This window comes from Amphibalanus amphitrite, unplaced genomic scaffold (genome assembly GCF_019059575.1).
Source record: "Amphibalanus amphitrite isolate SeventyFive unplaced genomic scaffold, NRLGWU_Aamphi_draft 001124F_arrow, whole genome shotgun sequence".
Classification (NCBI taxonomy): Eukaryota; Metazoa; Arthropoda; class Thecostraca; order Balanomorpha; family Balanidae; genus Amphibalanus; species Amphibalanus amphitrite.
Genome location: NW_024882618.1, coordinates 201,640 through 222,392, shown reverse-complemented (window position 1 = coordinate 222,392; position 20,753 = coordinate 201,640). Strand labels below are relative to the sequence as shown.

Below are 20,753 nucleotides of genomic sequence, written 5' to 3'. Positions count from 1 at the left end.
CAGCGGCTGCCGTTCGCACATCAATCAGATCAGTGGGTCACCATACATTTGCCCTATCTATCGTTTCTCTTCGCGAAGCTGGATCGGCAGCATGACCTCTTCAGCGCTTATCTGATGTTATGACGTAAAGTAATAAAATCGACAAGCTGAAACTATGCCGGAAGGGTCTGAACTTAGTAATTCAAAATATTCAATGAACATTTTGAATTACTAAGTTCAGAGCCTTCCGGCATTCAAATTCAAAATACTCAATGAAATACTATCTGACTAACTGCAGCGCGAGCATTCCTCTCTTAAATACCGATTCAATCTGTGTTTTCCCTGACCGCCCGCCCTGGAGGAAGTATCCTCTGACTGGCTAGCTCAGGTAGTTGTTCAGATCCGGCTCTGGAGACTGGAAGCTGAAAGTCGGCGCCCTCGCCTTCTCTTGTGATCTACCGCGCTACATACCACCCATCATGTCTGCAAGAGCCGGTTACACTTCCTCCCTCCTCCACACATCACAGGCGAGTGCCGTGTATCGTATCGGCCTTCCGGGTTTCAATTAGCATCAGATACGGGGCCGAACCGGGGGCGGTGTGACCTCCGGCGGCCGACCAGTCATAAAACCGCCGACGGCCGCCATACAGACATTGTATGATGATGAGGCATCGATCAGCGCTGTGCTAAGTGCGCGGATTAGCATCCGCCGTTTTTGCTCCGGTGGCGCCGATTCAGTGAGACAATGAGATGAGTGATGGCGCACGCAAGAAGGAATGTATCTTCCGTCATCGATTGAGATGCACGGTGAGGGGTAAGGTAGCGGACATCTAAATAAGGTGAAAAAGATCTGGTGATATCCATCATGCTCGCGTGGTCGAACTAGTTACGAAAAAGGCTTCGTTAACAGCAGCATGCAAATAGGGCCAATTCATCACCTTTGAGTGTCAGAATCAATTACTACCAGCATTAAATGATAGCGTCTGAGCATCGCGTTTATCTTCAGCTACAGAAGCATGTCAGTGAGAAGTGCTGACTTTCCAATCATGATGAACAGTTTTCATAGACTTTTAGAGTTGGAACACAAACTTCTCGGTTGATATATAACCCTGGTCAAATACGAGATCAAAGGTAAACATGAGATAATACGATCAATGCGTGACGGTAAGTGCAAACGATCGATATAGTTAATTCCAAATTGCACTTCACCAGAACACCGGCCACCGGGACCTCATTTCGCTTATCGAAGCAGCTGGATCTCGTGCAGTCTGGCCGTCTGACCCCTCTGGCTTTCATCATCTCTCGTCTCGTGGAAGGTGCCTGCTCGCGACAGGCCGGGTCGCCGCCCCCTACACAAAGAGACCAGCTGGACGGCTATCGATCGCACTAGCTCAGTGACGGAATTCAGTGCTGCAGGTCTGCCGGGCGCGGTCGTAAATCCCCCGGGCAGCCAACCGGACGGGCGCCCCGGTAAGAACAGAACATGGTTACTGACAGCTCATAGGGCACCGAGATAAATAATAGATATTGCCCGGGCAGGACAGGGCAGTCAAGAAAATTAGCAAAACTATACCTTTTCCTTGGATCATTGAGTAGTGTGTCATGTCAGAGCACTATGTACAGTTGGTTACTGTCAAGAGTAATGATGCTGACCGCTGCCGAATGCGGCGTAGCAGCGGCGTCTGACTGACCTGTTTCCCCAGTCAACCTTGGCGGTGGCTCGGAGCCGCAGCTCGCGGGTCTGGTCCTGGGTGAGCGTTCCCGTGATGAGCTGACGCCGCCAGTCGAGCAGTTCGTGCATCACCTTCCACAGCGAGGACACCTCCTGGGTGTCGCGCTCCTGGGACGCAGAGAGAGATATGGTGACAGACGGTGAAACAGACGGATGACAGACGGCAATACGGTGACACAGTGGTAGAGAGACAGTATTATAGTGAGACAAGGATTCAATTGCACTGATGTAGAGACAAAGTGGCACATTAGCCCAGCGGCATGACATCTGCCTCCCCAACTCACTGATCTTTGATGTGAAAATGATGACTTAGGTAGTAGGTAAACCTGCAGTGTGCCCATTGGGAAGGACAAATCTAACGTATATCGTATCCCCTGGCACATGCAGCAGTGTCTTTCCGTTCTGTTCCCGCCCATATCGACCTTCATAGAGGATAATTGTCACTTTATCGTTCAGGTCAGTTCCACTTTCCAACTAATATCTGAATGACGTAATTATTTGAAAAACGTAGCTTCGATATGGACATGTTCGTACTGCGCACATTTGTATCCAACCGGTCATGCGCCACAGTGCATTAGCAGCGTGCTGTTGCACGGCTGCGGTTGCTAATGAGTGTCAGAGCAGCGGGTCTCGGGTGACGCCGGCCGCCCGCCACTGACACTGACACCGACACCGCCCGGCCGCCTGTCGCAGTCACTGAGCGGACACGGCTAATTAACCCTCTCCCCCCCCCCCCCGGCCGTCCGCGCAGCACGCGTCAACAGCGGCCCTACTGAACTGACCGATGACGTAACGGCCCACGCGCGCAGCGGCGCGACTGGTGTCGTGTGCGAGTGTGTTAATGAGTTAATTAGGCCTGTAGGGTGGAGTGGAGAGGGGTCGGTACTCACCAAGTAGAGCTGTTTCCAGCGGTGACTCCATTCTCGCAGTACTTGTGTCACCTCTGTGGCCACCTCATCCTCCGCCGGCAGCGGACGGTCCTGGGGTCTGTGAAGGAGAGAAGCGAGAAATGTCAGTCACAGACGCAGCCTACATCTTCGGTCCGTAGCGGACAGATCTGGGGACTGTGGGAGAGAGATAGGGGAAAGTCAGTCAGAGCAACTCCACGAAACCTGCCATCAATAAATAAAAAAATTACAACGAGGAAAACACATATCACATGGGCCAATCAAAGTTTCATAGCAAGTCTTGCAATCAAATCATCGACAATCACATGAAACAACCTCGATTAATTATACACTTCAACAGGTTAAAGTGAGCTGTCAGGGTATAAATGTCCATTGGCCTATCAAACATACCTACATGCAATGCAATGCATGTCATGAAAGTGCATGCTAGGCAAAGGTATGTTGCATACGCAACACCATCAATCATACCTATTTATTTCGCATGTCTTGTCATAGCCTTATAATTTGCCAGAAGCGCGTCTGTAATGACGACTTCCGCAGCTCAGGAGTGGTTGAAAGGCTCCGCCGACAAAGGCTATATTGCACCATACGGGAGTAGTGTCGCGGAGCTGAACAGAGCGCAGTTCACCGAGTATGCAGCCTTCGTGAGGGAAAGTGTGCACGCAGGTGTAAAACTATGTCCGAAAGGCGACCTCAGACGCTTTGTATTCTGCAGAGCATTGAGAACAGGACAGGGCGACTCGGGAAACTGGGGAGAGTGGATGTAACTCCACTCTTGTCCCCTGTCACTTTTACTCTCGATGGGATGAAATGGTCGAATGAAGAAAACGATAGAAAGACGGCTTTTTGACTATTCGATAAAACCAGCGCAACCTGAACGGGTTGGAAAAAAAAACATTATCGAAAGTATTTGTCAATTTATAACTCAAATGATGTTTACCTACGGTTTGGGCACAATATGCATAGCAATATGGCATCTGGAAAAGGGTCGAAGCATCACAATCCAAGACAAAAAAGCGTCTTAGTCGAAAAAAGCATCAGTTTTGTTTTACAGTATCATCCCAAAAACAATTAAGCGAATTAGAAATCCTCTGAAATTTAATTGATTGATATTTGCTGTTTGTTTTGTATTTACTGGTTATCGTTTTACACAAAAAATGGACAAAAAGCCTACAAACATAACTTAATTCGTATAAGCGGTAACAATGAGAGAGCACCAATGCAGCCTTTTATTGAGTCTGCTGATCTGATTTTGCCTGAACGTTCCAACGATCTAAAGTATGTAATAAAAGGTCTGCTACAGACGTAAGGTTCAGATGTAACTTTCCTGAATGATGGTGACCTCACCGGCTCGCTCTCAGAAATCAGCCCCTTCACTTATCAGTCACACCCTATCAGGTGAATCAAGTGACGTTACCACCGATCACTCATCGGTGAATCAGTCGACACAGCCTGGGACATGCGCCAGCGTCGCCTTCTGATTCCCTTACCTAGAACATTGCAAGTCACTTTGTCCGCGAGTTGAACTTGTCACTAACTCATGTGACCAGGTTGTAACATCAGGCATCAGCCACGTGACTGACCACTGTTGCAAAACGTCAGTCACGTGACATAATACTAATGGATGGCACCAGTCACTCGGCCAACTACTAGCGGCGAACATCTGCCACGTGACCGGCTACTGTTGAGGACACCTGTCACATTATCCCTCCTCCTCCACGCAGCCCTTCTCTCCTCCGACACGTTCCAGGCGGGACACGGATCTCGGATTTCAACCAGCGCACGGCGATCGGAAAGTGAAAGCTGTCTGACCGGGTGCAGCGGCTGGTTTGATCGGGTGACAAGACGGGCGACTAGACGGGCGACCTACGGGCGACCCTCACGCATAGCTGGCTCCGTACCGGCACAGACGGGGAGAGGGGGGGGGTATGACATAGCAGAGGAGCGAGCTTGTAGGACAACTTCGGAAAGCGAGCTGCGGTGTAAGACAGCTAGGCTGCACGGAGCGAACCCCATCGGAGGCTGCAGTCAAACCAGGAACGTTCGGTTAGAGTAGATCGAAAAGATAGCAGCTCTGACTCGCGTCAGAGCTCAGGAGAGAAAGAGACATGGTTTGAAAGTGAAAGGACTGCACGGAATATGCAGAAAATGGAGCAATGTGTTCCCAAAGGAATTGGCTTTAGGTCAGAAATGTTCCGGACAGCCAGTGAATCATGTATCGAAGCTTGCAGCTGAGAGACAAGCGAGCTTTCTTCGCGTTGACAACGTCGTCAACTGTCTCGACAGCTGAGCGTGTAGGCACTTGGCAACGCACTGCGGTTTAATCATTCTTCCTGGAATGTCACAAAATATCTCGTTCTCCCTCACCTCCCTCCCTCTCCCTCTCTCTCTCTCTCTCTCTCTCTCTCTCTCTCTCTCTCTCTCTCTCTCTCTCTCTCTCTCTCTCTCTCTCTCTCTCTCTCTCTCTCTCTCTCCCCTCCTCCCCTCGTAGACGCTACCTTTCTCAGCATCCCTGTCAGCTGCGTGCTCGGGTCCCAGCAGCCACCCGACAGCACCCCCTCCGTTCAAAGCACATCCGGTGTCGACGGCACGTGCTGCCGGGGGAGGGAGGGTCCAGCGAAGGGAGGGTCTAACGGAAGGGCGGACAGAGCCGCCTCTGTTTACCCCCGTCCGAACCGGCCGCTGTGACAGACTGTTTATGTGTGTGTGTGCGCCCCGGGATCTGGAACCTGCAGCCTTTCGGACGCTCATCAGCCCGAGCTGCCGGGAGGACATCCAGAGACCTGCAGGGCCGGTATGGTATAGATGCCAACGAGCCTGTAATGACTTATCTGTAGGCAGCTGATGTATTCCCAAAATGACCTAGTTCAAGGATTTAAGGTGGAGTAATTTCCTGAAACTTGCAGTGAACAGTTTCATTTACATAAACCCCTTGCTGGCACGTGCACGAAAAAGACACCATCCCAGCGAAAAAGTAATCATCCTTTGTTGATTGACCTGCTCGGCTTCTCTAAAGCGTGCTTTAGAAAATAGCTCATGCGTCTGACACAGCTGTCCTTGAATAGGTAATAGGCAGCAAAGTGAACGGCCAAGACATGTCTGCACACAGCCCAGTTCCCGTGAGTGCCTAAATATGCATAGAACGAAGGGCGCTGACGACTGAGAGGCGCCTGCTTACGAGTATGTTTGCAGTCCATTTTAGGAGAAACACTCTAAGCCATAGACGCATGATTGAAATCAGCTGTCGAAGGAGGCTCCGCCCTGCTGTCCAGAATCCAGAGACCTAGTCCTAGCGAGGCGCTGCGGAGGTCTTTGGACCTCCCGGGACCAGGTCCTCCCAGATCCTCCCACCTCCAGCGCGCTTGAGGCCGTGGGTCGTCTCGCTGCCCCTCTCAGGCGCGACTCCTGTGCCTGCCTACTGGGAACGGCCGCTCTGTATTCCGGCAGCGGAGTCGTCGGGCCACAGATGGAGTTCCGAGCCGCCTGCCAACATGGGGCTCTGCATACACAGCGCTGGTGAGGTGACCTATGAGCACTGCCGACCGTGTGTAGCATACTGCCCCTGCTGGGATCGGTGGATCGGGGTCGGACCATTGCTCCACTGGACTAGAGGACCAGGGTCAGGCCAACGTTGCACTGGATCAGTGTACCGGGGCAGGACCATTGAAACGGGGCAGGACCAGTGAAACGGGGCTGGACCACACTGCACGGGACCGGGGACCACACCACCGCTGCACTGGAAACCATGCATCGCGAAACAGGGACATGCTGGACTGGGCCTGCAGTGGATCGGGCAGGACCACCTCAGGGAACAAATAGACCGGGGCAGGACAGCATCGGAGGAACGTTCTGGTGACCAGCGACAGGTCTTCTATCAGTCCATTCCGCTTCGTTTTGCAAAAAAAAAAACGGAGTCTGTCTCGTTGTCGAGACATTGCCTCTGCCCTGTAGGCAGTGATGAACGCACACCTGAGTCACCTGTCGACTCACTCGGTCATTGTTCCCTGTCTGTGTGGGACCAGTTGGTGACACACTCTCCGTCCCGGAAGGTCAACACGTCACTCATCTGACATAGCCGGACCTCCCCACGGGGGACCGACCCGGTGCGGCGCTGAGACGCAGTGGGTGGAGAAACATACAGGGCATGTTGTCACTAGAGCAAAGTGTTTGTTCGCTACACTGGATGGGTGATGCCATTTCATTCCTTGCATTGCCGACTCGCCAAATGGAATCCCCCGCACTCTGAGCAATGGATAGGGTTGTTTAGCAATGGGTGGCCATTATAAATAATTCAATAGAGGATGAGGTCATGGTTTACGTACCGTCATTTCCGCTGCCGGCTGCGTTCATGGTTTGCACAGCAACACGCCTTAGTGCCTGGGGTGTGTATATAATTGGGTCAGGCTGCAGGCGTGTTTGTGTTGCAGAGACCAGAGTGCGAGTCCAGAAACAGAGACCGGGGAACCGGAAGCCATAGACGGAGACGGAGACATGAGATGGAGATAGGCAGAGACAGATACAGGTAAACAGAGGCAAGGACAGAGACAGAGACAGAGACGGGAGAGACCGACGCATGTATTCGTCTCCAAGTGGCGTGTCAGCTGTTGTGCCGACGCTTCAATTGTCGCCGTTTTCTACTCGAGTCTCGATCGGCGAACCGTGCCGCGAGTCGGACCGGATATTGAATCACCGCCCGTGATTACATAATATACGATATCACGCTACAGGAACTACGCCGATCGTGTCAATTATGGCGGGGGAATCCGGGCAATAGCTTATCTCATTGCCGGTGTTAGGCAGGAGTCTGCAGGAGCTGCCTGCAGGAGTCTCAAAACCATCGCGTTCTAGCTTAACTCACCCGTCGCTGTCCGGCCTGCTGCGTTTGACGCGGACATAGCTGGCGGGGAAGATGCCCCTCTGGTGTCTGTTCCTGGCCGTATAACCGCGGTACCAGCCGCCACTCTCCTCCAGAATGTGCACTGTGTCGCCGACGGTTAGAGGCAGGCCGTGGCGGACGCAGCCCGGCCATCCGTACACCGCTGAAACAGAGGGACAACCGTCAAAGGGGCGAAATACCACAGCCTGCCCACCCCTACACCGCTGAAACAGAGGGGCAGCCGTCAGAGGGACGAAATAGACAGCCCATGGCTGCCCATATCAAAGTTGAAACACGGAGAGATGCCTAACCGTCAGAGGGACAAAGTAGCACAGCCTGGCCAGTCATAGACCGCTGATCCATGCGGAAACATGCGTCAACTAGAGAGGCGAAATATCAAGCCTGCCCACCCGCACACCACTGAAACACAGGGACTGGGGACGACGGTCAGACTGATGGCGTCAAACGGACGCAGCCATGCCACTCACACTCCGCTGAAAGATACATATGCGCCCGTCAGACGGACAAACTGAATAGGAAGATAAATGGCCGGTCAGCCCAGTGAAGTATACGATAGTCACGTATACGGTTCTCCATCTCCGCTCCCAGCCGCCGCCTGCCGCGTTCCTACTGCAGCGTATCACTGCAAAACAGGCCTGGTGCCTGTGATAAATCAGACCCTACTGACCACCAGCAGTCACAGACAGTCACAGAAGGCACCAAGACAGAGCCATGGACGAGGTGCCTCGCCGTAGTGATGTCCGGAACATGCTGAGACTCTGGACATGGGCGAGAGGCCGCTGACACCGGCTGATGTCCCCAGACATGGACATTGGACAAGACATGGTATGACAGCTGCAGACATGGGCATGACACCAGACACGCCCTCCCCCCCCCCACCCCCCACCCCCACCTCGGCCGAGGAGTGCAGCACGGAGTGACACACACCTCAGCTTCAGAGGCTGTGTTGGAGATGACAGGAGACAGTCACAGAGCCTAAGGTACAGGTCACGGGTCATACAACGCCTCCACTGCCCCCTTTTACAACTTGAACTCACAAGTCGTGATGCACGGTGGCACAGGTAGAGGTGGTGACAGCACAGCCCGCGAAAGGAAAGGAAAAGGGAGAGTGGCCGCCGGCCCCGCTGCAACCACAGACATCTGTGAGCTGATAACGCTGCACGCTCGGCGGCGTGGCGATCCCGGCCGCGGCGTCCGCCAGCCGTGCGTTTCCCTGCTCGCTAGGACCGACAGCACGGTCCGAGAACTGGTCTACTCCAGAGCAGAGCGTCCTCCGTGCCGGTTTTGTTTATCACACACCCACCGTCGAGCTCGGTGACACTAACGGGCCGGAAACGGCGCGGAATGCCACTCCTTCGCCTCATCCCCGTCAGCGCGGTGACGCATCAGGAGCGTACGGGGGATGGAGCCATTTGTCATTCCCTAAATACATGGCCTTTTGACCCCACGTGGGGCACGCACTCAGGAGAAACGCCTACTGAACGCTGGGATCCGACTGGCAATGTGGACGTTGGGTCTTGACACATACCGTGGAGAGCGCTGGACGGTAAACGTTGAACGGTAGAAGGTAGACGGTAGACGATAGATGGTGGATGGTGGATGGTGGATGGCAGACGGTAGACGGTAGACGGTAGAAGGTAGACGGTGGACGGTAGACGGTAGAAGGAAGACGGTGGACGGTAGACGGTAGACGGTGGACGGTGGTGGTGAACGGTGGACGGTGGACGGTAGACGGTGGGTGGTGGGTGGTGGACGGTAGACGGTGGACGGTGGTGGTGAACGGTGGACGGTGGACGGTAGACGGTGGGTGGTGGACGGTAGACGGTGAACGGTGGGCGGTAGACGGTGGACGGTGGACGGTGGTCGCAGGGTGATGAACTGTGGGCATCGACCACTGGACGATGAGCGGTAGACCATGCATAAGGCGATTGGCGGTGGTAGGTGACTGACTGATAAGCTGACTGATAATACCTCGCAGATATGCGGATGCCTCATGGGAAAAGGTTACCGTAAGACCTTTCGGAAAGGTCAGCTGAAGGATTATGGAAAAAGCTAATCCGGTGGGGGAAGGGCATGCTACGCGTGGTGGGCGGTAGACTGCTGGCGATGGGCGGTGGGCGGACCGATGATGATGCACCTCCACCCTTGCAAGGCCAACAGGCTATAACCCAGTCTGGCCCAGTCGGGACCGACCCGTCCAGTGGGTGTCTGGTCAGGTACCCCACCCCACCTCCACCGGGGCAGGGCCGGGTCAGCCCAGTGAGGTCACGGAGGGTGGAGTGGGCCGGTCGGTGCCGCTCCACCCGACTAGCGGCCACGGTCGAGCTGCAACACTCACAACGCGGCGGTACCCGACCAGAGGAAAACGGAGAGAGGTAGACTAGCGGAGCGGCGGGGAGGGGGAATGGGAGAGAAGGAATGGGGAGAGAAAAGACGGGAGATGGGAAATAAAGAAAGAAAGACACAGAGAAGGAGAAGAAAGAAGAAAAGAAGGAAGGGAGAAGGAAAGATGGGGAGAGAGGAGCCCGACAGAAAAGACCGAGCAGACTTGGTTGATGGGAAGTCATCGAGGAATCGCATAGTCAGTTGTGGGACTGGAAAAAACTAGAATGCGCAAGGAAGCGCTAGGCGTAATAATACACAGGTAATTTCACGCTCCCGTTGATAGCCGTCATGCCCCCAAGCCCGCGGCGCACTCACTACCGTCACCCATCCGTTCCGTTCCGTTTCATATCCGGAGTTGGGGCAGGTCCGAGCTGCCGACCGGCCACCCTACCGGAAGAACCGCGCGTCGCTGTGCCCGCCCAGCGGCCAGGAACCGTTCCAGCGACAAAGAAGGCTGTCCGCTAGTCCAGGACTAGTGCCGGCCACTGGCGGTATTTCCGCTGGTGGGTGCACTGGGCAGTGGGCACCCAGCGTGGGTGCACTGAGCACCCAGCGTGGTGTATCGCTCGTCCGTCAGTGTCACAATGGCAGGTGAATGCAGAGGGTGCTTTGGAGGAACGTCGTGACAGCACGCCGGTAAAGTGGACACTTCCGGACCGCGGAAAATGGAGGGAGAGCGGATAGAGGGAGAGGGAGAGAGAGAGAGAGACAGCGAGAGAGAGAGGGAGAGAGAGATGTAGGAGGAAGCGTGCGAGCGCCCAATAAGCGTAATTATCCAATAAGCGACCAGAGGTTCTCTCAATGGACTTGATGAACGACTCTGAAGGACCGTGATTGCTTACAGGGAAACAAGAAAAGTGGAGTTCTAACCGCGGACGTATAGGAACACGTAACTCGACACGTGAGGAAGTGAGCCAGTTCAATGGACTGACGATCTTGCAGTAAGCGAGAAATGTATAGGTGCGGAGTGCGGGCTAAAACTATTTGTTTAATGTTCATGACTCATTGACTCATGTCCTTGCCAACCAGCGGGCATTATTCTGCGCTGCGCAATGATCCTGTATCCTTCCATCGCTAGTATACACCCAATCTGATTCTTCAGTCTTCACCCTGTCTGCGGCCCTCATGGCCCCTGCAGCCTTCTTGCACCCCTTCTGCACTCCTGCAGCGCTGGGTGCCCCGGCTGCACCCGCGTGGTCCCTGTCACCAGCACTTCACCACAAATAGTCGCGGCAATTTGGGCCGAATAAGCCTCATCGTGCCGCACATCCTCGAGTTGCGAATGTCGACACAAACACTGACAAACGCCGACACAAACAGTTGTCCGTACACGCACAAACATCCGTCGGACAGCGACCAGACATCCCACTGACATCGCTCCAACATCAGAGCAGTGAAAGTCACTCCCAACATCAGCCAAGTGATTATCAAACATTCTTACATGGTGTGTCGTTTCGGGAACTAGCGAATGAAGTTTAGTACCGCCGTTCACCGGTGGATGGCGCTAGCTGGTAGTTTCGGCGAAAACTCCGTCTGAGATGTTTGAAGGCTTCCCTTAATCCCTTGTTCAAACATGGACCCCGTCAGCCCGGCAGAGGTATTTGTCCAGTGTACACCGCACCTGAGGACGGGTCAGCTGAGGGAGGGAGTCACTATTGTGACCTGTGGAATGTCGCGCCGGTCGGGGGACGGGGTCGGGAGGAGGGGAGGGGGGAGGCAGCGCCGTTCTTGCGGTGACGGGCTGGCTTGTCGCCTGGCTACGCTCAGTCGGCGAGGCGCTGTGTATGACCCGGGAGCAGCTGAGAGTCCATATAGACAATTGGCCTATGGTCCTAAATGGACATGTTTTATATTTTATGGTCCTAAATGGACCATAAAACATGTGTCACCTGACCGACGCATGGTATAATATTTCCGTGACCTGTGATGACCTGACCCTGACCTGAAAATCAAAGTACAAGTTCGGTACCCTCAGGGTATCTAGAGCATCTGTTCACGAGTGTGTAAACCAAAAACGAGCCTAATCTGACTTGTACGACGGCGGCCAGAGCCCAAAATGTGAACAAGCCAAAATGCTAATAATTTTACTTTGACCTGACCTCTGACGTCATCGGTAACCTCGAGGTCAATAAAATTAGGTTTGCGCGACAGTTTTTCCCGGGCTATCAGACGCCGTTTGAATTTTGACGATCGGCCCAGTAGTTTCGGAGTTAGGAGGGGGGTTATGGAGAGCCCCCCCCAGTAGGGCGTGTTATCCCGCGAGTTGCTGGGGGGGGGCGTTAAACGCCCCCACTTTTTTCGCCGGTCCATAGCATAAAAACGGCGCGCCGCAGGCGCGCCAAATTTTGGGTACCTGTAGGGAATTGAATAAAGTGTATTGTGACAAAGTTTCAAAAAAATCGGTCGGAAAATTTTTGAGATATCGAGGTTTTAGTGACGTCATGATTTCTGAGTTTTCGGCCAAAAACGGCATATGTTCAAAAAATCATATAAAATCACAGAATAGACATACAGACATGCCGTAAACGCCATTAGACTGCCAATACCATGAACAATCAAATGGCTATCTTCGATTATTGATTATCGTTCCGCATTTTCCAAAATCTTGAACTGAATCTTGGGAATTTCTCGTGACTTCTTCACGACCATGATACATGCATTTCTTAAATTGAACTTTTTAAGCCAAACACGTACACATATGATAAAAGGAATGTCACCATCGTGTTCTACGCTCCAAATTACCCATAAAACATGTGTCACAGGCTGCGAATATCAGTTTTGATTTTCGGGGATATGTGCCTACCCGGTTGACCTGACCTTGACCCTGACCTATGCTTTACTGACCCCTACATGGAGCTGACACTCTTGTAGGCCTTATATGATGGATTGTGCACCGTTTTGACAGAGTTTATGACGAGAGGCGCCCATTGCGAAGTCCTGAAGTCCATGCTACTGAAAGCCCGATTTCAGGTGTTTGACCTGACCTTGACCCGACCTGTGACCTCAAAATTCAACTTTAAAGTACTCATCTGAAGCGTCTCGTCGCGTTCTTTCGTTTGCCGCCTCGTGCGTTTCGCTGCGCCTATTGGTTCTCGAGTTATTGGCTGGGGGCGTTTAACGCCCCCCCCCCCAGCAAACGGTGGGTGGCGAAATACCCCAGCAACTGCCGGGTTATATGCAGACCCCGTGGGGCGCGGGTTAACCCGCGAGTTGCTGGGGGGGGGCGTTAAACGCCCCCACTTTTTTCGCCGGGCCATAGCATTAAAACAGCGCGCCGCAGGCGCCCCAAATTTTGGGTACCTGTAGGGAATTGATTGAAGCTCATTGTGACAAAGTTTCAAAAAAATCGGTCGGAAATTTTTTGAGATATCGAGGTTTTAGTGACGTCATGATTTCTAAGTTTTCGACCAAAAACGGCATATGTTCAAAAATCATATAAAATCACAGAACAGACATACAGACATGCAGTAAACGCCATTAGATTGCCAATACCATGACCAATCAAATGGCTATCTTTGATTATTGATTATCGCTCCCCATTTTCCAAAATCTTGAACTGAATCTTGGCAATTTCTCGTGACTTCTTCAGGACCATGATACATGCATTTCTTAAATTGACCTTTTTGAGCCAAACACGTACACATATGATGAAATGAATGTCACCATCGTGTTCTACGCCCCAAATTACCCATAAAACATGTGTCACAGGCTGCGAATATCAGTTTTGAATTTCGGGGATATGTGCCAACCCGGTTGACCTGGCCTTGACCCTGACCTATGCTTGACTGACCCCTACATGGAGCTGACACTCTTGTAGGCCTTATATGATGGATTGTGCACCGTTTTGACAGAGTTTATAACGAGAGGCGCTCCATACTACTGAAAGCCTGATTTCAGGTGTTTGACCTGACCTTGACCCGACCTGTGACCTCAAAATTCAACGTTAAAGTACTCATCTGAAGCGTCTCGTCGCGTTCTTTTGTTTGCCGCCTCGTGCGTTTCGCTGCGCCTATTGGTTCTCGAGTTATCGGCTGGGGGCGTTTAACGCCCCCCCCCCCTCCCCCCAGCAAACGGTGGATGGCGAAATACCCCAGTGACTGCCGGGTTAAGCCTGACTTCGCCTGTAAGTGGAGATAGCTCTGTTGGCGATTATGCAAATAAATAAGTGAACAAATATGTAAATGAATAAATAAATAAAACAGATTGTAGTGAACTAGATTGGTGCGAAAGCTTGAAATTCGGGACCTGCTAGAAATTCATAAAGTGAAGCTGTTATGGAGTTTTTTGGGTGCCGATCGCGAATTTCATTTTAGTTTTGATCACCGATTATGAGTTCATGCATTTAGGCTAGCTCGGGTCATTTCAGGTCAGGTCAACCAGTAGGCGTCCTGCCGGCTATCCGTAGGTGTCAACTACACTGACGGCGTCGTAACGAAGGTACGAAGGCACTAAAACTACTAAGTATATGTTCAAACGGATGCCAGGAACATGTAAAACTAAAAAAAGTGACTCAAGGTCCTCAAAAGTCAATGACCTTGACCTGACCTTTACGTGACCTTAGCACTCACCTTGGAACAAACATCATTTGACATGTTTGGACGTTTATAACACAAAGAAAAGACTGGAAACGCGCGAATAATGTGATCTGACATACGCTGAATCGCGATTTCGGGTAAACATAGTCTCGAGAAAAAGGCCAGGGGTCAAAGGTCATTTGGGTCAAGGTCACGAAAGAAAAAGAGTATGTGTAAAATCGATCAACTCGGGGGCACTGAAAGTTTTGTCGCGATCGTCCGCTTTTTGAGCGAGATTATTCGCGAAAAACCGAGGGGGCGGGTCCATCCAACTACTCCTACACATGCGAGGGCTAAAACACTAAAGTAAAGACATGATATGGACATATTTGCTGTAAAAGAGATTTTTTCAGATTTAGTCCATATAACAGTGTTCGCCATGGGCCGCAAAATCCCAGTCCAGCCCGGCCCAGGCCCATGGGTTGACAGCCCGGCCCAGCGCGAACCCATGCATAGTAAAATTGTTAAAGCCCAGTCCGGCCTAGCCCGTCCAGCCCGGCCCAGCCCGTCAAAAAGAAATGGATTAAAAGTCATGGACACCAAACAGGCATTACATATGTCACCCATAGGTGCAAAGAAACAATCTTTGGGAGCAGCATGCACAATGCACATTGCAGATATATGCTTTCATTTGTTTTTTGTTTTTAGTCTTGCACAGTAATAAGCTAGTTGTGGTTTTTAGCTCAGTCACGAGCCTCTGAGTCCATTTAACCCAGATCTGCCCACCGTATCATTTATGATACGATGAGTCGCTCGGCCGTTGCTAGGCAACCGACTTCCATCCGAAAGACGCCGAAACTTTATTTTGTGGTGTTGTGTTGTCAGTCGTGTGTACTATTTACAGAGTGGGTAACCTTTTCTATATTTCATATATTTTCCGTGTAGCATGATTAAACAAAAACAGCTGCCCACAGAAGTCGTAATTTACCAGACCCAATAATGCCGACGTTAGTATGCTAACTAGTGCTTTCTGCCAAACTGCTCAATTTTGTGGCAGCATAGTACCAAATGTTCAAGCTCACACACCAGGTGGTTGAATACATTCTTGCGCCAAAGCTGGCGTGTCAGGAATGATAACAACATATTCGTATCATATATGATACGGTGGGCAGTTTCTCACATTAGCCTACACAATTACTTGCCCCTAATCCATATGTTTTCCGGTCACCTTGGCGCAAATTCTAGACATTCTAGTGGTGGATGACGATGTTGATGTAGGTGACGTCTTGGTAAAACCATCGGAGGCGTCCTACGACACGGACGAGTACTCTGGTGATGATGAGGATGTCACAGAAGAACGTGACCTCAAATGGCATCCTGCTCGGCAGCTGTGTGTTAGGGCCAATGTGCAAGGAAGAATAAACTTTCCGAAACGCGATTCCGAGAAAGAAGACGTCTCGGAGACCTTCAGAGATGCAAGGTTAAGCAGCGACGTTGTTGCATCCCAGCAACAGAAGTCGAGAAGTTCCTTGAAGCGACATGAAAAGTGGACAAAAGGGAACACATCCATAGGAGATGGAGCACGTGCCTAAAGTCTGATGTCGAGTGCAGTGTCACGAAGGAGGATATCTTGTCCTTCTTGTTTATAGTGTCAGGGAACTCGAGGTCAGACTTCGACGATGTCAAAAGCGTGAAACACCATGACCTTCCGGACGTGCTCGAGGACTTCGTCATGTATAAAGGAAGGGATGTCTCAATTAGAGAGGAATCGCGGTATTTGTGTGACTCGAAGTCTGAAAGATGCGTACCGGTGAAGACGATCACAGGGCACTGCCCTTGCTTCCATTTCAGACCTTTCGTCTCTTTGCTTCGAGGAACTTCCCGAGCTCTGACGCTGGGCCAGCAACGCTTCCGCTTTACCTCGCATCTCTGAAGGTCTCCGAGACGTTTTCCGTCGGAATAGTGCCCCGGAAAGTTTTCTCTCCCTCGCACCTCGGCCCGAGCATTCAGCTGCCGAGCAGGATGACGGTTGATATCACGTTTTCTTGTGACATCCTCATTACCACCAGAGTATTCGCACGTGTCTTAGGACGCATCCGGTGGTTTTTACGAAAACATCATCTCCATCAACATGGTCATCCACCACTGGAATGTCTAGATTCTCTGCCAAGGTAAGTCCCAGTGACTTGAAGACAGACGTTAATTGGTAAGTTACTGTCTACTAGTGAAGAACTGGCCACGGAAATTGTATTTGATACCTTCGCAGCCCAAAAAGTAAGCATTATGTCAGAAAGCACTTGTTGACATACTCACCTATAGGTATCTATGGGTCTGGTCAATTACGATTTACTGTTTCCTTGGTGTCATTATTACAAATAAACTCAAAGCTGGCAATTCTGAGACGTTTTCACAAGTAAAATTATAGGCAAATGCAAAGGTTCGTTAAGGTGCTATAAAAGTGCGAAAATGCCCAGCGTATCATATATGATACGGCAATTTCCGACAAAACGAGTACAGCCAACAACAAATGACACATGCTGGTAAGCAATGTGATTCAAAAGTACCCCAAAACCAGCGTAACAAAAAAATCTGAAAACATTTTTGTTCTGGGCAGATCTGGGTTAACAGTCCTTGGCCCAGCCCATCCACAGCCCATCGATTATTTATATTTGAGGGCCCAGCCCAGCCCGTGACCCAGCCCAGCCCATAACCCACTGGCCTGGCCCAGCCCATGGCGAACACTGCCATATAAGCCCGTCGTGAAAACGGCTATTTTTCGGCATCCTGGCTTCCGGTATGACTTTGAGCCATTCAGTTAGCGATGTCGATTCTACTCCGGAGTCGGAGTTAGTAAGATTTTGGTGAATCTGGGCCCAATTCCGATTCTACTGTCCTGGCTCAGACCCATTCTACAGGGTGTCCCAGAAGTCTTGAAGCTTTTTTATTTTTGTCGTGTGACCTTGCTATGCCACTGATTAAGGCAAATGACGCCTCAAACGAAAGAGAATGAACTGAACTTTTGTATTTTCATGCGTAGAGCACCACTTTAGTTAGGTGGCCCCCGTTGTGAGTCGGGCAAGATTGAGCACGAGAGATCACGTTCTTCGCTGCCGCCAAGATCTCCCGGTTTGCGAAACACCGGTGTCGCCATGCCCGTTTCTGGTCAGCTTCAGAGCCTTATTTCATGAAGCGAGCCAGGAAACAGAGTATTGGATCTCGGAGAAAACATTAGCATAGCAACATAATGATTTACTGATCAGAAAGTCTCCTGACATGTTTGCACGCATCCATTACAAAAATAAGGCTCAGCTGCTTGAGCGCGCTAAGCAACAGCCTGTTGTAATCCTTTGATTCGTTGCATTATTATGGGGCTAAAACAAATATCAACCCGTCGCAAATATATGTCGCTAATATTATGTCGCTCGCTTCAGGGAATAAGACTCTGAAGCTGACAAGAAACGGGCATGGCGACACCGGTGTTTCGCAAACCGGGAGATCTTGGCGGCAGCGAAGAACGTGATCTCTCGTGCTCAATCTTGTGCGACTCACAACGGGGGCCACCTGACTAATGTGGTGCTCTACGCATGAAAATACAAAATTTCAGTTCATTCTCTTTCGTTTGAGGCATGATTCGCCTTAATCGGTGGCATAGCAAGGTCACACGACAAAAATGAAAAAGCTTCAAGACTTCTGGGACACCCTGTAATCTTGCTCCCCCCCCCCCCCATCATTCAGTCGCAAAATTCTAAGATCGATGGAGATCCTATATCGATAAAAACACGCATCGATCTAATGCGAAAAGGCTCCAGACCGGTCACACGTGGAAGAAATTATACCATGGAGCAGTATGTTTTTCCTGGCGGCGTTTCAAGCTAACAGTCCGGTTACCTTAGTGTTCGCGCAAGTATCTCTAGGGGACGGGAATTGTTGACGACACGTGCGAAACGTCAGAAATTAGTGAAAAGCCTGTGTGAATACCACCGTCACTAGTTCGCTTCTCAGTAGCAGTAACAGCGGGAGGTCTGGGAGAGGGTCAAAGCGTCCAACCCTTCCGGCGCCCGTGCCTTCGCTCCCTCTTCCAGGAACACGCGCGCGGCCGCTATTGTGCGCCCGTCAAACCCAGCCCGCCCTTTGACAGCGGGCGGGTCATCAGCGGTCCACCCGCGTCCCTTCCTGTGACGTCACTATGGTCCTGGTACGCAAGTGAAGCGTGGCCCAGCGGTGCATTGTTGTCATTGTTGTGGGTTGACATAGGCATTAAAAGCAATCAGTTCTGCCAGCTTCATGTCTCTCTCGTCCAATGGTGTAGACTGGCGTGTAATTTGACCTCCGAAAATGAGCATTTTTTTAAGGTCGAGCTCATGACCTGACCGGCAAAACTCATGTTGCATCCCAATCGATTGCCTATTGTAAAACTGAACGCATTGCAGCTGTTTTTACTGCTCTTCCATGTCTCCATCACATGTCAATTGTCCAAAAATGTTTTTTCGACTGCTTAACCCTCGCCGGCACAGTTGATGCAACTATCACCTAAGGCTTTTCGCGAATAACTCGCGTAAAAAGCGGCCGATCGCGACGAAACTTTCAGCTCCTCGCATTGATCAATTTTACACCTACCCTTAAAAATTTCATGACCCTGACCCAAATGATCTTTGACCTGTGACCTCTTTTCCGAGATCATGTTTGGCCGGAATCGCGATTCGGCGTATGTCGGCTCGCATTACATTAGCCGCGCGTTTGCAAGCTTTTTGTGGTTTCAAACGTTCAAATATGTGATTTGATGTTGCTCCCATGCATTTGGGTGGATGTCAAGGTCATCTGAAGCCGAAGGTTAGGTCAGGTCATTGACCTTTGGTGACCTCGGTCCACTTTTTCGAGTTTTACATGTTTCTAGGCTAGTTTTTGGAGCTGAATTCAATTTTAGCAACCATTTGAACATTTACGAAGCAGTGTTGGTGCCTACGTAACATGCTACGAAGCTGTCAGAGGCGGTTGACACGTATTACGAATACCCGTTACGACCCCTACTGGTTGACCTGACCTGACCTGACCCGACCTGGTCTAAATCCTCAATGACATCATCTGTGATCACAACTAACACTAGATTCGTGATCGGCACCCCGGGAAAACCCCATAGCAGCCACACTTAACGACTTTCTAAGTAACAGGTCCCGATTTTCCCGACTTCTGGGTCTATGACCTGACCTGAAAGGTCAATCGATGACCTAGGACCTTAAAATTGGGTAGCATCGGCTTCCTCTCGTCACAGGAAGCACGCTCGCTTTTTCCGCGAAGCTCTAGCTCTCAGAGGAGTGCAAGATAAAAATATCCCTGCACTGTAGACCCATTGGCAAAAACCTCTACTACAGTGACAGGAATTGATTCAGTGTTCATTTTATTCAACTTGACAGTCGGACAGTGTAGGTTTAATGCCTTTTTGCCCCACCAACTTCACCGGAAAAGCTCCACCCATGGTGGCACGTGTCACGCGAAAGCTGTTTTGTTGAAGTAGCACTTTTGAAAAACCTAAACCGTTGCAAATGTAACATTTTGCATAACACAGACATTCCAAAGCTCCTCAATGATTGATTTAAAAAACAACAAAGTCCTGCAAATCAGCTTAAGTTGGTGGGGCAAACACCTATTGGTAGGGCAAAATGGCAAGTTGGTGGGGCTGCCGCCCCACCAACTGTACAGGAAGCTCCGCCCCTGCGTGCCACGACGATCATCTATGTAGATGTATTAAGAGCAATGAATTACGGGGTAGAAGAAATAGGCTTCCCGACAAAAAGGGCGGCAGATCGATCAGCCCAACCACTGCAACGGCTACTGAGGCCTGAAATATATGCCTCTCAAAAGCGTTACAGGCTGGGCTGGGCCGCTATATGTAAGTGCTGATATCTTTCCGTTATCTTAAAAAGATTTCGCTTTGCTTGCGCGATCCGTTCGCTCGTAATAATATTTCTCCTTCGTTTTAACCCTCGCCCGTATTCGTGTTTGCCAGCGTCTAACGTATAGGGGGAGGGGGGGTCCGTTGGATCCTCCTTGCCGTTTGAGCTTCGCAGAAAAAAAAAACGAGCGTGTTGCCCGCGACGGCCGACGAGAGTAAGCCGATGATACCCAATTTTATGGTCTTATTCATGTCATTGGTTCAGATCAATGACCCAAAAATCGGGAAGATCGGGAATTGCTGGAAGTTCGTAAAGTGAGGTTGAAAAAGGGGTTTTGCGGGGTGCTGAACTCGTAGTTCATGTTAGTTTTAATCACATACCTATGATGTCTTAATGTATTTAGGCCAGGTCGGGTCAGGTCAGGTCAGGTCAACCAGTAGGAGTCCT

General features: G+C 50.9%; 1 protein-coding gene across 1 annotated transcript in view; it reads right to left on the bottom strand.

The window, feature by feature from the left end:
- Nucleotides 1-1,670: 1,670 nt before the first annotated feature.
- LOC122370342 (dedicator of cytokinesis protein 4-like) overlaps nt 1,671-20,753 on the bottom strand; it is a gene marked incomplete at its 3' end in the record, with an annotated part of 40,552 nt that continues 21,469 nt past the window's right edge. The window contains exons 2-4 of the mRNA XM_043345845.1: nt 7,478-7,658; nt 2,602-2,698; nt 1,671-1,819 (exon numbers count right to left, since the gene is read on the bottom strand). Of these exons, the coding sequence (XP_043201780.1) occupies nt 1,671-1,819; nt 2,602-2,698; nt 7,478-7,658 (427 nt within the window). The remainder of the gene's footprint in view (nt 1,820-2,601; nt 2,699-7,477; nt 7,659-20,753) is intronic.